Genomic DNA, 14,957 nt, shown 5'->3' with positions numbered 1-14,957 from the left:
GTCTCAAAACCAGGAGATGTGCATTGGAAAGCTCTAGAGAGAGTTTTGCGTTATTTGAAAGGAACTGCAAATTATGAAATTCACTATACTGGACACCCAAAGGTGCTTGAAGGGTATACAGATTCAAACTGGATCTCTGATGTTGATGAGATAAAGGCCACGAGCGGATATGTATTCACTCATAGAGGTGGCGCTGTTTCTTGGAAGTCTTGCAAGCAAACGATCTTAACAAGGTCAACAATGGAAGCAGAACTCACAGCACTAGATACAGCTACGGTCACGGCAGATTGGCTTCGCCGTCTCTTGAGTGACTTGTCGGTTGTCAACAAACCTGTACCGGGTATCCTTATGAACTGCGACATCAAACTGTGATCACGAAAGTGAGCAGCTCAAAGGATAACATGAAGTCATCAAGACACGTTCAGAGAAGGTTAAAATCTGTCAGGAAAATGAGAAACTCCGGAGTTATTGCATTGGATTATATCCAAACATCTAAAAATCTGGCAGACCCTTTTACTAAGGGTCTATCACGTAATGTGCTAGATAATGCATCAAGGGAGATGGGTATGAGACCCACAATTTGAGTTGTTCACAGTGGTAACCTATTATTTGTGATCGGAGATCCCGTGAATTAGATGTGGAAGACAAGTTGTTGGTCAACTGAGAGGAAAGTATCCTTATCATTGATAATACCACTCCATGAAGATGCAATACTTTCCTAAACTGCATGGCAGATTGATATACATCTTAATATGTTTTAAGTGGCTTATTGAAGCAGAGATGTTGTCATGCATAACATCTTTTGAAGAACATACCTATATGAGTTGGATTGTTAAACGTCGCAATCTATGAGAGTAGGGTGGTCTCTAGTATACTCATGAAAGGTCTCGAATTATGACGCATAAGCTCCATCCGCGGGGAAGTCCCATGGTAGCCTAGTATCGGTCAAGGATCTGTGTGAAGCTAGATTCGCAGAAAACTTGCAATTCAAGGCCTAGTCCACTGTTCAAGTTGCTTACTAGTATAGCATAGAGTTCTAGATGGAAGTTCAACTTAACAGTCTTCACTGCAGTATCGGTATATAAAACAGTGTTTTGGAACCAAAGGCAAATTTTGTGTGCCTCTGGGATCTGGTGGGGGATTGCTGGAATTTTTGTCTACTTTTGGGCCAGCCCAATATATAATTTTAGAAATTTCCTAATAAATCCTAGAGGCCCACGCAACCCATTTGTGCAAGGCAAGAGGTGGAAATGTTTAGTCCCACATTGCTAGTTTAGTGGGAGTTGGACCTCCTTATAAGGGGGGATGTTTCCACACATGTATGAGCTTGAGAACAAGAGAGATATACACGAGCACTCCTCCTCCTCGGCCGCCCGCCTCGCCTCTCGCCTCCTTCTCTTGCGCCTATAAAAGAGAGGTCGCTCCTCTCTAGAGAAGACGCATCAGAACTTGCTCTCGCCACCGGTTCCTTTCTCTGTGTTGCTGCTACGTTCTTCCCCATCCCAACTTGCGGCGTGCACCGTACGTCGGGACAGTAGGCCTCTGAAACTCCGTCTCTTCGAGTCCTGTATGGGAGAAGGGCGATAAGGTTTTTGGAAAGCGCTTAGCGCGACTACTGGCTTCCATCACGGACACCGACGATTTCTTCCCGGACGACGACTACTTCCCCGACATCGGCCACCTCTTCGGTAACATGGCCAACGACAACGCCAACACCAATCCTACTGCTGCTGCAACTCAGTACGTACTCATGTTCTTTTTCGCTGAGTTCCTACCGCAACTTTCTGCTATAGTTTCACTTCTAGATATGTTCTGTTTCTGCTCATCACTCCATATGATGTCTTGTGTATATAGAACGGCTCTACATATGTTCTCTTCTAGATGATATGTGCACATGTCTTTCGTCGTCTCATCTTTATATTCCATGTCTTGTTTCATATATTTTATGATAGTAATGTTTTTCCTAGCTTTTCTTTTAATAAAATCCTATGGTAAATTGCTCGTATTTTCAACAGCTATGCCGTAAGAGTCTGGAGCATGATTTATGATTGGATGGGCATACCATCTACAACAAATGCTTGGAGGGGTCTCGAGACAGTCAAATAATGGTGGGCACACAACAATGATCGTCGTAACCCCCTGAGGAAGGCGGGAACATCTCTAAAGATGCTGGTGTGCTGTGTAATCTGGAACGAGAGAAATGTCAGGGTCTTTCGAAGATGCCGGCGAGCTGTGGAGGCTAGGTGTGTGTGGTACGCCGTCGATTTGGGAGACATGGTGACGACGCGGTCGGCTAGCGTTCCCCGAGCTAGGTTGTGGGGGTGTTGTGGGGGCTCGGGGAGGTAGATTACTGTCGTACCTTTGGTGCAGCGAGGCTAGGTTCCTCTTGTTGGCAGGTGTGGTGGCGGCAGTGATCAAGGCGAAGGATTTTTTTTGCCGTAGCTCCTTCCCCGCTTCATTGGCGTTTGCTCCAGCGCCGATGACGAGCTTGGTGTCTCTTTGTACAAGTGTTTTCAGGACTGCTTCCCTCGATTTATCGGTGAAGGAGGCGATGAAGATGGTGGTGGTTCGATCTGCTTTCCTCACTAACGTGTTGGTCCATATGGACCGTAATTTGGAAGCTTTCCCGTCTTTGGATCCAAGGTCAGGTTGGGTTCGATGGAGCAGCAACAACGGTGGGGCGGCGCGTCTTTAGTTCACGTTAGTGCTGTGTTTGGTCGGGCTTCCCAGGGATCCGTTTGTAATTTTCTTATTGTATAGGGTGACTTGTCTTCATTTTCCAGGATTTTATCCTATCTCGCGTGAAGAAAGAAAAAAGACTCAATTCTTTGCGCAAGGATTCGATGGCCTGCCCCGAGTTCGTCGGGGACTGGGTTTCGTAGAGGCGCCGCCCTCTCCCCTTCGCTAATAAAAAGACAGGCCCCGCTTTGGTATTTTAGATTTAGAGAGGAAAAGCGACTCGGTATTTTAGATTTAGTGAGGCCCCGCTTTGGTCTCATCTCATAAATGAATAATAAAAAAGAGTAGGAAGATGGGAGTGAGGCTGATGATGCATCACATGGCGGGAGGCGGCTGGATCTCCCTGCCGGCAGAGCTCCTCAAGAAGTCTCCGACCGTCTGCCGGCCGACATGGACCAAATCCACATCCGCCAGGTATGCTCCCACTGGCGCGCGTCCATCGCCCCGCTAGCGGCCTGCCGCCCTTGCGATTTTTTCACGATTTTAATCCATGAGATAAAAGTATTGCACGGAATGAACTTTCATTGAAACCATTTTACGATTTGATTTTTTTTGAAACGCCAGAGCCCGTGGCGTTGCAGACGCACATAGAAACGCCAGTCTAAGGCGTTGCAGACCCACTCAAATGCTAGTCTAATGTGGCGTTGCAGACCCACTCAAACGCTAGTCTAATGTGGCATTGCAGACAGCATGCCGTGGGATGGCTGGATGTCGTCACTGCGTTCCCTAGTGGGTCTGCAACGCCAGCACTGTTGGCGTTTCACAAAGGGCCTGCAACGCTACATTAGACTAGCGTTGCAAGAAAGAAAAAACAACACGGTAGACAGGCGTGTCACTGTTGGGCAGCAACGACAGCACTGTTGGCGTTTCACAGTGGGTCTGCAACGTCACTTTAGACTGGCGTTGCAAAAAAAACGTCACGGTAGACAGGCGTGCCACTTTAGGGCAGCAACGCCATGGTAGACAGGCGTTGCATAGAGGGCAGCAACGCCACGACTTGTGGCGTTTCTAAAAGGGTCAAATCGTGAAATGCTTTCAAATCTGGTTTATTTTGTGCTCATGTTTAGAAAAAAAAAAGTTAAAACAGTGAACCGGCCCCAGCCCCGGCCCCGGCCCCGGCCGGCTTCCCCTACTGCTGCGGCACGCCCTGTGGCTGGCTCGCTCTCACGGACGACCTGCGATCCCCCACGAGGCTCATCCTCTGGGAGCCCCTCTCCAAAGCCGAGATCCCTCTGCCCACTTTGACAACCGTCGCCCAAGTATTCCTCTCCGGAGACCCGCTCGCCTCGCCGGGCTGGATCGCGATTGCGAGCCAGAAGATCCCCGGCGCACAGATCGGGCAGAGGCTCTTCTTCTGGCGTCCCGGGGACGAAGGCTGGGCGATGCAGCTCGAGTACCCCACCGGCAGGATCGAAGGCGCGGCCTTCCACAAAAGCAGATTCTACATCTCCACCATCAACATGTCCCTAGACATTTTCGATCTCCAAGAGCATCCTCCCAAGCGTCTGCGGCGCATCTGCCTCTACGCTCCTCTGCAAGCGCGGTGTCCACGCTTCCCTGGGAATCCTATGCCGCACGTCGTGGCCTGCAACAACCAGATGCTGCTCGTTATCGTCTATCGCGGACCACGCCAGGCCGTGATACTTGCAGAAGTGCACTGCCCGGATTGGGATGCAGACCGCCTCGACCTCCGGGAGGACAAGGTGTCGGATCTCGGCGACTACTCGCTCTTCTTGGGCCGGGGTGACTCGCTCGCGCTCTCTGCAAAGGAGTTCCCTGCCATCAGGAGAAATTGTGTCTACTTTGTGGAGCACGATACATACAAGCATGAGGAGTGGCTTATTGTGTTTGATTTGGGGTCAAACGATTTGAAACGAATTCCCCACCCACAAGAGCACAGGGAGGGCGGCAGCAAAACCACTGGCTGGATGGCGTATTCCTGGTTCTGTCCCAGAAAGCCCTTGGTTGAGGAGCAGGCCCTATGAGGTACTATATCTCATTCACCTATTTGTAATACAATTATCATTTTAGCAGCAGCAAGATTTTGACCGACTTGGTTGATCACAAAATTTTAAAAAAAGGAGAGATTTTTCATATTAGAGTGATTGCCTTTGGATAATCTCAACATCGCCAATAATACATGTTTTCGCTCCAGATATTCGACCTGATAATTATGAGATGCGGTACTCCTCCAATCAATCATAATTGATGCATGGACCTGATAAATTCCACATTTTCTATAGAACTCTTACACTGATTCACCATATATCTCCAGCGCTTGGTTTGTAAAGTCAGATTAGATGAAAAGACTTGTCTTTTGACCACCATTTGTTCCCTTTTAAGGTAAAGGCAGCGCTTTATTAATTCATAACAATCTGTTCATTACAAATGATCACCTGGATGATCTCCGGAACCACATTGACCCACACATCATCAGCACCATACTGGACTAATTTTGCCAAGACAGGGGCTGCCCTATTACATAATCTACTTACATGACAACAATTGAAAGAGATAAAAGAAGCAGCTGAAGCCTTAACTGGACCAGTGCCCCAATTGAATAACGATCATGTCCAGCACTATTGACATTCTTCACCAGATTTAGACAGTCAGAAGCAATAACAACACGAGTGCCTAGCTTGATGTGCCGTTAGCAATGCCCAGCGCGCAGCTTTGGCCTCGGCAAGCTTTAGCTAGTAGCACCCCACCTAGGTACAATCTGGGTATGCAAACAAACCAAAGTCCTTAATAAATTTCACCCAAGAACATCTATTACAAAAAATAGGAATTAAGACCAAACAGAAAATAAGCAAATAAATGACATGAAACAGCAAATCTGCACATAGGTCTCTTGCATGTGGCCCACCTCGTCCTTGGAGGAGGAGCTGTTGGTGGACGCAACCTGTGTCAGATTGCCGTCGAGCTCGGCCCGTCGACGTGGAAGTACATCATGAACTTAGCCGTTGTGCTAAACTTCCTCCCATAAGCTGATAGAAGGATTCATGTGATACTGTATGTTCAACAAATGTCTACTAAATTTGAGCATAACTAATCTCCCAAATAAACTCGTCACAAATCCAGCTTCTTTGCATACCTAGAGATAAAGAATGAAAAGTAAGAATTAAAATTATAAAAAATAGATCAATAACAACAGAACATAAAGGAAAGATATGGCCATTGCAATTTTTCACAAGGAAAAAGTTGGCATTTTAGTATCAGAAGTATTTCTTTTGGTAAATGCACCAATGACCAAGTGAAATTCAGACAATATAAAGAGGGTGAGGCAATACCTTACTTTGCTTTTACCATTGCACTGAGTTGACAGTAATCTCTTACCAAGACAACATGTTCTAACCAATGCAGACGTAGTGGAATCCACAATTCACACTCCCTCACTGAGGTAGTACATAAATAAAGTGTTGCATTACGCATAGTAGTTCTGGACACAGTTTCTGTTTACTCCACTAGGTAAATTAAGTGAGCGCATCAGATCTTAAACAATTTAAGGCATGTAGAGCTTACTCCACCTAGTTCCTTCTCAATAGAGGAAATAGATTGTGCACAAACAGAGTTTCCAGTTGACAGAGAACCAAGGCCCCCTTTTAATCGCTCATCAGTTAACTCTACCTCACACGGAAGGCCGCCAAAATTATCCATCATATGAAGCAATGTATATATTTATCAGTTATGACACCATCACCAGAAGATCACCTTCCAAGAAGGTGAACCCACAAATCCATTGCATATCTATTCAGAGCTATTATGGTTGAAGTCTAACTTTCAAAGGAGCAGCATAAATGATAATGATCTAACTGCAGTCTATGATATAATCCAACTAATAACTGTGCATTGTAGATAAAAGATTACATTCATGTTAGCATGTGAGATCAGCTCATCTAATGAATTGACACTAAGAGAGCCCACGTTCTGTGGTCCTTTGAAGGCTGCTACAGGAGGGCAAGCGTGGTGGCTCTACTTTCTTGCTTGTCTGGCACGAAAGTCTTCAGCAAGCCCCGAAGCCATTCTTGGGATTCATGTAGAAGCACCTACAAAAACTAAAAATTGGTACCTCTGCTTGAGCACGGGCGCACGGTACTCAGGTGAAGTCGGCAAGATTGGAAGCTTGAGATGCAGTAATTTCAAGTAGGGAAACTTGCAATTTAGTCGGGATTTTAGTCGAGGGGCTCGGGAACCTTTTATGTCAAAAGGAGTGCAGTTCAGGCATGATCCGCGTTGGCCATCTCGTGGCTACGCGGCAGGGATCCGAACGGAATCCTGGTAATCTCAATCCCTTCAGGAATAAACCTACCGGTACATCAAAATAACCATTTCAATATTTAAAAATTTCAACAACATTACGTGAAAAGCCACCACGAATTCTGCTCGTAAAACATTTTTATTCCGCAGATCGTAAACAAAGGCCTTGGGGTTATTCTTCCTTAATTTCGTAATGTCTTCCTTAACGGATCCTGGAATAGGATAATCAAGTAGTGTGATCCTTAGAGCTTAACAACTAAGGCCCTGTTTGGAACCATAATAGATTATGATAATCTGGATTATGAACATAGATTATATAATCTGGTTTATAAAAATAATCCAGGTGGACATGTTTGGAGGCCAGATTATATAAACTGTAAACCAGCTTTTAAATTGTACAATGACATGTTTGCCCTCTGTTTACAAGGAAAAATAGGAAAGTGGCGGTGACACTGCGTAATTCTCTTGAAGTTTACAAGGGTAACACATCATTTGTAATCCATAATCTCATTTTAGCTGGGGTAGAGCAGATTATGAGATTATAATATATTATAAAATCTACAATATAAACTGTCCTGTTTGGAAATACAATAGATTATAAAAACCAGATTATATAATCTGGGTGGTTCCAAACAGGACCTAAAGAGAAGGTAAGTTTGAGCAAAAGCCCATTCAAACCTGCAACATTTATGTTAAACCTTGTTAGTTTGATGTAAGCCCATTAGTTTGATGTAACAAGTATATATTTCTGTCTTGGCATGTACTTTATATTAAATTAAGATGAATGAGCAGCAACCACTCTTCGTCTTGAGTACAAGAATGGAATCATTTCTTCTGAAGGAAATACAAAAAAATGGTGTGCACGAGCTTACTTGAGAACAACATCTCTCGTATCATCTTCACTGAGAATAGTCATCTATTGAGCTTCCTTAAGAACTCCTTGCAAGACACAATGCAAGATTATTGACCACTAAATAGGGAGGCACACAATATTCAAGTAGGAAGAAGAAAACAATCAAAGCACCTACCAGAAGAACATGCAACCTTGTAGGAGCACATCAGAGAGATGAGGTTCTCCAAGTGCTGCCGGTGGAAGGTGATGCTATAGGTCGAGCGGGGCGGCGCTTCAATGGTGACGACACCGGGGGTCGGGCGGATCTGGCCAGGGTGGTTCCAATTTTGGTGGATATGGCATGGAGGCGGCCAGATCCAGCGAGATTGAGGGTCGGTGGTGCCATGGAGGTCCTTTTCCAGCGAGAAAGAGGGACAGAGGTGAGAGGGGACCGACAGCGAGAAGGGAAAGGGGTGAGGCGGCGGAGCGGCCAGAGGTCCGGCAGGGAAGGTGTCGGCGGCAGGGCGTGGCGAAGGTGTGGAGTCGCTGGCAAGGCGGCTTGCGGGCGCTAGGGGAGCGAGGGCAGGAGGGAGCTACGCGCAGCGGCGCGGCCCGGTTTGGGCCCGAGAAAGATTAATGGATTTCGTTTTGTAAAATTAAAAAGTTTTCTCGTAATCCACTAAAAAAGGATCGAGGATTTATTACACAAAACATTAGTTTTTTTTACAAAACTGTCGCGAGGAGAAGTACTCCGTGCTTTATTATTATTATTATTATCATTATTATTATTGTTATATGATATATATATATATATGTATTAATTACTAGGGATTGACTATTCCTCACCTGGGTGAGGAATAGTTATTTTTCACCCCCCCTATTTTAATATAAATGCATACTAATTTTATGTTTCGTTTATTTTATTTTATTTAATCCGTAAAAAAAAGAACGTAAGAAAATATATAATGACCGTAAAATCTTTTTTGTTATGTAAAATTACAGATGTAAAAACATAGTGTAAAATATGTATAAAATGCATTTTTTCTGGGTTATGTGTAAATCAATATGAATGTAACTATTTGAATTTAAAATATAATTTATTTATGAAACGACCGTAAAATTACCTCGAGTGAAGAATAACTTATTCCGCACAGAGGTGATGAATAGACTTTCTATTAATTATTATTATTATTATTATTGATAGAAACTTTCGATAACCAGTGCAATTATTGTGTAGTTTGTCTTAAAATAAAGGACGAGCAGTCGTTTGCTGGCTAGCGATCCAAGGCAGACGATAAAAAAAAGAAATACATGCCACCCCCTGCGCATCCACCAAAGGAAAGGGGGAGGCACGCGCGTGAGCCACCCTACCAGCCGCCCAGCCTCGTCGTATGCCAGCCGCCCTTACCTGGTCCTCCCCCACGTGATCCTGCCTATCTTTTTTTTTTCCTGCACGACCCTTCCCACGCCAAACGCCCCACCTTGTCTTCTTCACCACGAAAGGGCTCTTTCCCATCTCTACCCACGGTGTTAATAAGAAACTACAGATCCATGGCCTAAACAGAAGGAATTTCTGCCTAAAGATCTGAAAATCCAAGAACTGTGAATCCTCCACCTTCTATGCCCAAACTTCTTTCTTCTGCACAAGTTCTTGCTTGGCTGCTAGATCTTCTTTCAATATTATGATGTTCTTCCATAAAGTAGATGCAATTGTGCCTAGGTGTGTACTGGGTAGACATTGGGTGTGCAATTTTTTACTATAAGAAATATGCTAACTTGCGGCCATCAATATTGGTCACAAAATGGTCATTGTTTTTCATTTGCGACCTTTTTATGACAAAAAACAGTTGATCAAAAACTGGCCATCTTTAATGAAAATTAACGACCAAAACAAAAAGTCGTAGGCTCTATGAACAATTGTTTTGGTCACTCACACCCTGCGAGACCATGTCGGATCCGACATGGCAAGCTGATGTGGCAAAATTACAACTAAATGAAAGGGTCATTGATAAGAGTCAGTCCGATCCAGTTTGGTATCTATATGGGCTGAGCCCATTAATTCAACCAATTTATATTTTTTTTCCTACCAATTTTGCTCAGCTACACGAGCCAAGCCCTACAATTCGGCCTTTCTATTTCATGGGTTGTGGCCTTTTTTAGATATCATTCTTTTTTGGGCCTCTGTATTTTTACAGTCCAATTTCTTTTTAATTTTTGGATTTGACTACATAGGGGCACCGCATCCTTGTCTTGCCGTGCGGCGGCTACTAATGAATAATCACTTGCGATAGCGTGTCTCGCTGCGAGCTCATAGAATACAAAAAGAAGCTACATGCAGTGGCAGACTGTCGCAAAGATGCAACGCAGGCATGCATACTCCAAAAAGTCACGGGACCGACAGTAAACTAGTGTCATGTGTTGCAATACAAAGGAATAGGGTCCTCAAATCCATCCTTGAACGTTGCATGCAACTATCAAATATCATTATTTTTTCTCCTTGACCCTAAACTGGTAAGTTGTTCTTGGTTGCCAGGTTTAAACTTCTTACTTACTACGTTACAAGTAGTCAAGTTTAAAATGTCAGTTCCCAAAATTACGAACTACTTAGTTGCCAAAATTTAAACATCTTAATTGTCAGATTGTAAGTACTTAGTTTCCTGTTCATAAAAATTAGATGTCAAATTTACATGTACTTAGTTGTCATATTACAAAGTGATTAGTTGTCATATTCAAACATATTTAGAAAATTACACAACTACTTAGTTGGCAAAATTTGGAAAACACTAGCTGTGAGATTGTAGGTACTCAGTTATATACCTGTTTTTTAAAATTAGATGTCAAATTTACAAATACCTAGTTGTCATATTACAAAGTGTTTTAGTTGTCATATTCAAACATTCTTAGAGAAATTACACAACTACTTAGTTGCCAAAACTTGGAAAACACTTAACTCTCAGATTATGTGTACTTGGTTGCATGTTTTCAAACCTAGGTGCCCAAAAATACAGCTTAGCTGTTGCCAGAATAAAACATGCTTAGTTGCCATATACTAGTAGGTAACTGATCACTAATGAAACCTGGTAATTAAACTTAACTCATTTCAGATGTGTGTGGGAGAGAAAAACCAGGATGTGCTAGTTGAAAAAAACAGGACGTAACATCACGTAGCGCACTGTAGCGCACAGCAAAACGCCGATGTAACATCACGTCAATATAAAAAAAGAACAGGACGTGCTAGTGTAACATCACGTCACTATAGCTTACATCAAAATGCGAGTGTAGCACCCGACATATGCACAATTTTTCCATGTAACATGACGGATAACGGGCGCCCCGGAGGTCCGCGCGCGATCGCAACCCGCCGCACTTGAGCGCGACGGTGCGCACGTTGTAATATAGATTTTCTCTTAATTTTTAGCTTTTTTGGCCATAGCCATGTTACAGGCGTAGCGAGCAAGCCCCATAATATGGTGGTACTTCTTCATGCGTGCATTCCTTTTATTTGTTGCAGACTTTTTTAAGACGTCCTCCAATTTCTTGTACGCCACAAATTCGGTTCAGCAGTCTTTTATCTTCTCATAGCCGTTATCAAAATCTGGAGTCTTATCTTGCAAGATAAAATCCTGGTGCAATCTTTTCTTCGAGCCCCTGAATAGATCGACCATCTTCTTAAGAGCCAACTCCTTGACTTTTTTCTTTGGGGCCTCTTTTCGCCTCTTCATTTTCTCCTTATTTGGCTCCTCCTCATCTGGATCCACCTCTGGCGCCGGCAAGGTGAAATGAAGCATGAGCTTTCTTCAAAGGTTTTCTTTGGCTACTGTGACGACATATGAGACTCCTTTCGTCCTTGGCTTAAGCCATTCTCGAGTAGTGATAGGGATGTGGTCCCTAATAACAACTCCACATGCCTTCACAAATTTCTTCTTTACATCTGTGGGAGCAATCGGTTGCCCGCCTTCTGAGACTCTTTCGATCCTGTACCTCTCACCGTCATCCATCTTCTTAGTTGGGCCTTGTTTCGTCCGTACTGAAGTTTTACTCGATCCGGAGGGCTAAAAGAATAAAGAGCGTTAGTATATGTATATAGACAACACATGATTAATTTATATATGCACCACGCTGGAACCGTCGGCTTCTCCCTCATCGGAGCCGCTGAGTCCTCCCTCGCCCGAGGTGTGGGCGTCTACCTCACCGGAGCTTCTACCTCCTGTGTTGAGACTCATCTTCATCGCAAGACTCATTCAGAAACTGATTGGTGACATCGCCAACAATAAAATCATCCCCGCGAATGACACCATGCATCATGTCTTCCTGATATTCGTCTCTGCCGTGTATTGGATCCATAGTATCTGCAAATTAAGAACAATGTGCAAAATTAAGGAAAATAAGAAAAGGGAAACGTTTTAATTAACTTGGGGAGAGGGAAACATTTCAGTATTGTCATTTAACGGGGGGCTCATGACATCCCCCCTTTTGTCGAAGTTATCGGGGTTATACTTTCAGGAGAGTACACTCCTCCTACGATCGTCGGGGACTCCTCCACAATCGTCGGGACTCCTCATCGGCAATCGTCGGAAACTCTTCATCGGCAATCGTCGGGGACTCCTCCAACGCCCGTTGGGGACTCCTCTGATGATCGTCGGGGTCTCCTTGTCGGCGATCGTTGGGGACTCCTTCGACGATCCTCGGAGACTCCTCACCGGCGATCATCAGGGACTCCTCACCGGCGATTGTCGGGGACTCCTCTGACGACCGTCAGGGACTCCTCTAACGACCGTCGGTGACTCCGCACCGACGATCGTCGGGGAATCTTCACCGGTGTTTGTCCGGGGACTCCTCTAACGACCGTCGGGGACTCCTTCAACGATCGTGAGGGACTCCTCACCGGCGATCGTTGGGGACTCCTCCGACGATCGTGTCGGACTCCTCACCGGCGATCGTCGAGGACTCCTCCGAGGATCGTCGGGGACTCATCTCATCTAATCTCATTATGCAACAAAAAAGGCAAAGCACATGCAAATTTTAACATTTGTTTCTCTATCTAAAAAAACTAAAAGAAATTCTCTCATCTCTCTCACATTTCCACAAAACATCTCCTTGTTGCTCCTCCGATCCACTGCCAAACAAAAGGCTCAACACCCAACCACTCATTATTTTGCGCCCAAAGCCATTCGTTGTTCAACCAGCAGTGTGACGCCCTCGATTTAATCGTACGCTAATCATACACGCAAATGCGTATGATCTAACTCAAGATATCACAACACAACTCTAGACACAAATAAAACAATACAAACTTCATATTACAAGCCAGGGGCCTCGAAGCTAGAATACGGAAGCTCGATTAACACACGAGTCAGCGAAAGCAAAAAAATCTGAGTACATACAATAAACATGGGGTGCATAATATGTCTCAAACGTAGCTATAACTTTTGATGGTTTCATGTTGTTATCTTGTCAACTTTGGATGTTTTATATACCTTTTATATCTTTTTTGGGACTAACTTATTAATTCAGTGCCAAGTGCAAGTTCCTGTTTTTTCTGTGTTTTTGACGCTTTTCAGATCTGATTTTGGAACGGAGTCCAAACGGAATAAAATCCCCGAAATAAATTTTTCCAGAACGGAAGAAGATCGGGAGGCTTGAGGGCCAAGGCAGGGGGCCCACAAGCCCTGTAGCCGCCACCAGGGGGCGGCGGCTACCAGGCTTGTGGCCTGCATGGCGCTCCCCTGCCCTAGATCTTTGGCCTATAAATTTCCTAAAAATCCAGAAAAAATCAGGGCATCCACGAAAACACTTTTTCGCCGCCGCAAGCTTCCGTTTTCGCGAGATCTCATCTGGAGACCCTTCCCGGTGCCCTGCCGGAGGGGACTTTGGAGCTAGAGGGCTTCTACATCAACATCATCGTCCCTCCAATGACTAGTGAGTAGTTCACTTCAGACCTACGGGACCGTAGTTAGTAGCTAGATGGCTTCTTCTCTCTCTTGGATCTTCAATACAAAGTTCTCCATGATCTTCATGGAGATCTATCCGATGTAATCCTCTTTGGCAGTGTGTTTGTCGAGATCCGATGAATTGTGGATTTGTGATCAGATTATCTATGAATTATATTTGAGTCTTTGTTGATTTCTTATATGCATGATTTGATATCCTTGTAAGTCTCTCGGAGTCTTGGGTTTTGTTTGACCAACTAGATTTATGATTCTTGCAATGGGAGAAGTGCTTGGTTTTGGGTTCATACCGTGTGGTGACCTTTCCCAATGATAGAAGGGGCAGCAAGGCACACATCGTGTTGTTGCCATCAAGGGTAACAAGATGGGCTTTTATCGTAGATATGAGATTGTCCATCTACATCATGTCATCTTGCTTAAGGCGTTACTCTGTTCTTTTGGACTTAATATACTAGATGCATGCTGGATAGCGGTCGACGTGTGGAGTAATAGTAGTAGATGCAGAAAGTATCGGTCTACTTGTTTTGGACGTGATGCCTATAGATACAATCATTGCCATAGATAACATCACGACTTTGCGCGGTTCTATCAATTGCTCGATAGTAATTCGTTCACCCACCGTCTACGTGCTTTAAAGAGAGAAGCCACTAGTAAACACTACGGCCCCGGGGTCTATTCACAACTATCGTTTCACTTTCACTTTTACTTTTCTTCGTTTACTTTTTGCTTTCAGTTCTCACTTTGCAAACAATCTATAAGGGATTGACAACCCCTTCATAGCGTTGGGTGCAAGCTCTTTGTGTTTGTGCAGGTACTTGTGACTTGACGCAATCGTTCACTGGTTCGATACCTTGGTTCTCAAAACTGAGGGAAATACTTACCGCCGCTGTGCTACATCATCCTTTCCGCTTCGAGGGAACACCGACGTAAGGCTCCAAGGCCACGGGGAGATCCTTTGCATATTTGCCAAGGAAGTCCCTAGAGGCATAGCCGTAGCAGAAGGATTCCTGGCGTCGTTGCTGAGGAGTATCAAGACAAGAATAGTCTCACGTCAACACACTTGTTTCTGGCGCCGTTGGAAGGTCTTTTGTTGTAGTAGCAGAAGTATTTCTGGCGCCGTTGCCGGGTAAGGAGAGATCAAGTCATCTATCCAAGTAGGTGTCACAAACCCATCTCTTGCA

The 14,957-nt window shown here is 44.5% G+C and overlaps 1 protein-coding gene and 1 long non-coding RNA gene across 2 annotated transcripts; one reads left to right on the top strand and one right to left on the bottom strand.

The window, feature by feature from the left end:
- The first annotated feature begins 2,479 nt into the window (after nucleotides 1-2,479).
- LOC123408390 lies at nucleotides 2,480-6,932 on the top strand. Its single transcript, XM_045101509.1, has 3 exons — nucleotides 2,480-2,643; nucleotides 3,827-4,725; nucleotides 6,683-6,932. Exons 1-2 carry the CDS (start codon nucleotides 2,480-2,482, stop codon nucleotides 4,722-4,724), a joined length of 1,062 nt encoding a protein of 353 aa, XP_044957444.1. The 3' UTR covers nucleotide 4,725; nucleotides 6,683-6,932.
- Nucleotides 6,933-7,862: 930 nt separating this feature from the next.
- LOC123408962 lies at nucleotides 7,863-11,364 on the bottom strand. Its single transcript, XR_006612814.1, has 2 exons — nucleotides 8,025-11,364; nucleotides 7,863-7,932 (listed from the first exon to the last, which is right to left on the bottom strand). It is a non-coding gene; the product is annotated as an uncharacterized LOC123408962 (long non-coding RNA).
- Nucleotides 11,365-14,957: the final 3,593 nt, after the last annotated feature.

Source organism: Hordeum vulgare, chromosome 7H, assembly GCF_904849725.1.
Source record: "Hordeum vulgare subsp. vulgare chromosome 7H, MorexV3_pseudomolecules_assembly, whole genome shotgun sequence".
In the NCBI taxonomy this organism is placed as follows: Eukaryota; Viridiplantae; Streptophyta; class Magnoliopsida; order Poales; family Poaceae; genus Hordeum; species Hordeum vulgare.
The sequence above is the reverse complement of the archived record's forward strand: the minus strand, read 5'-3'. Positions and strand labels throughout refer to the sequence as shown.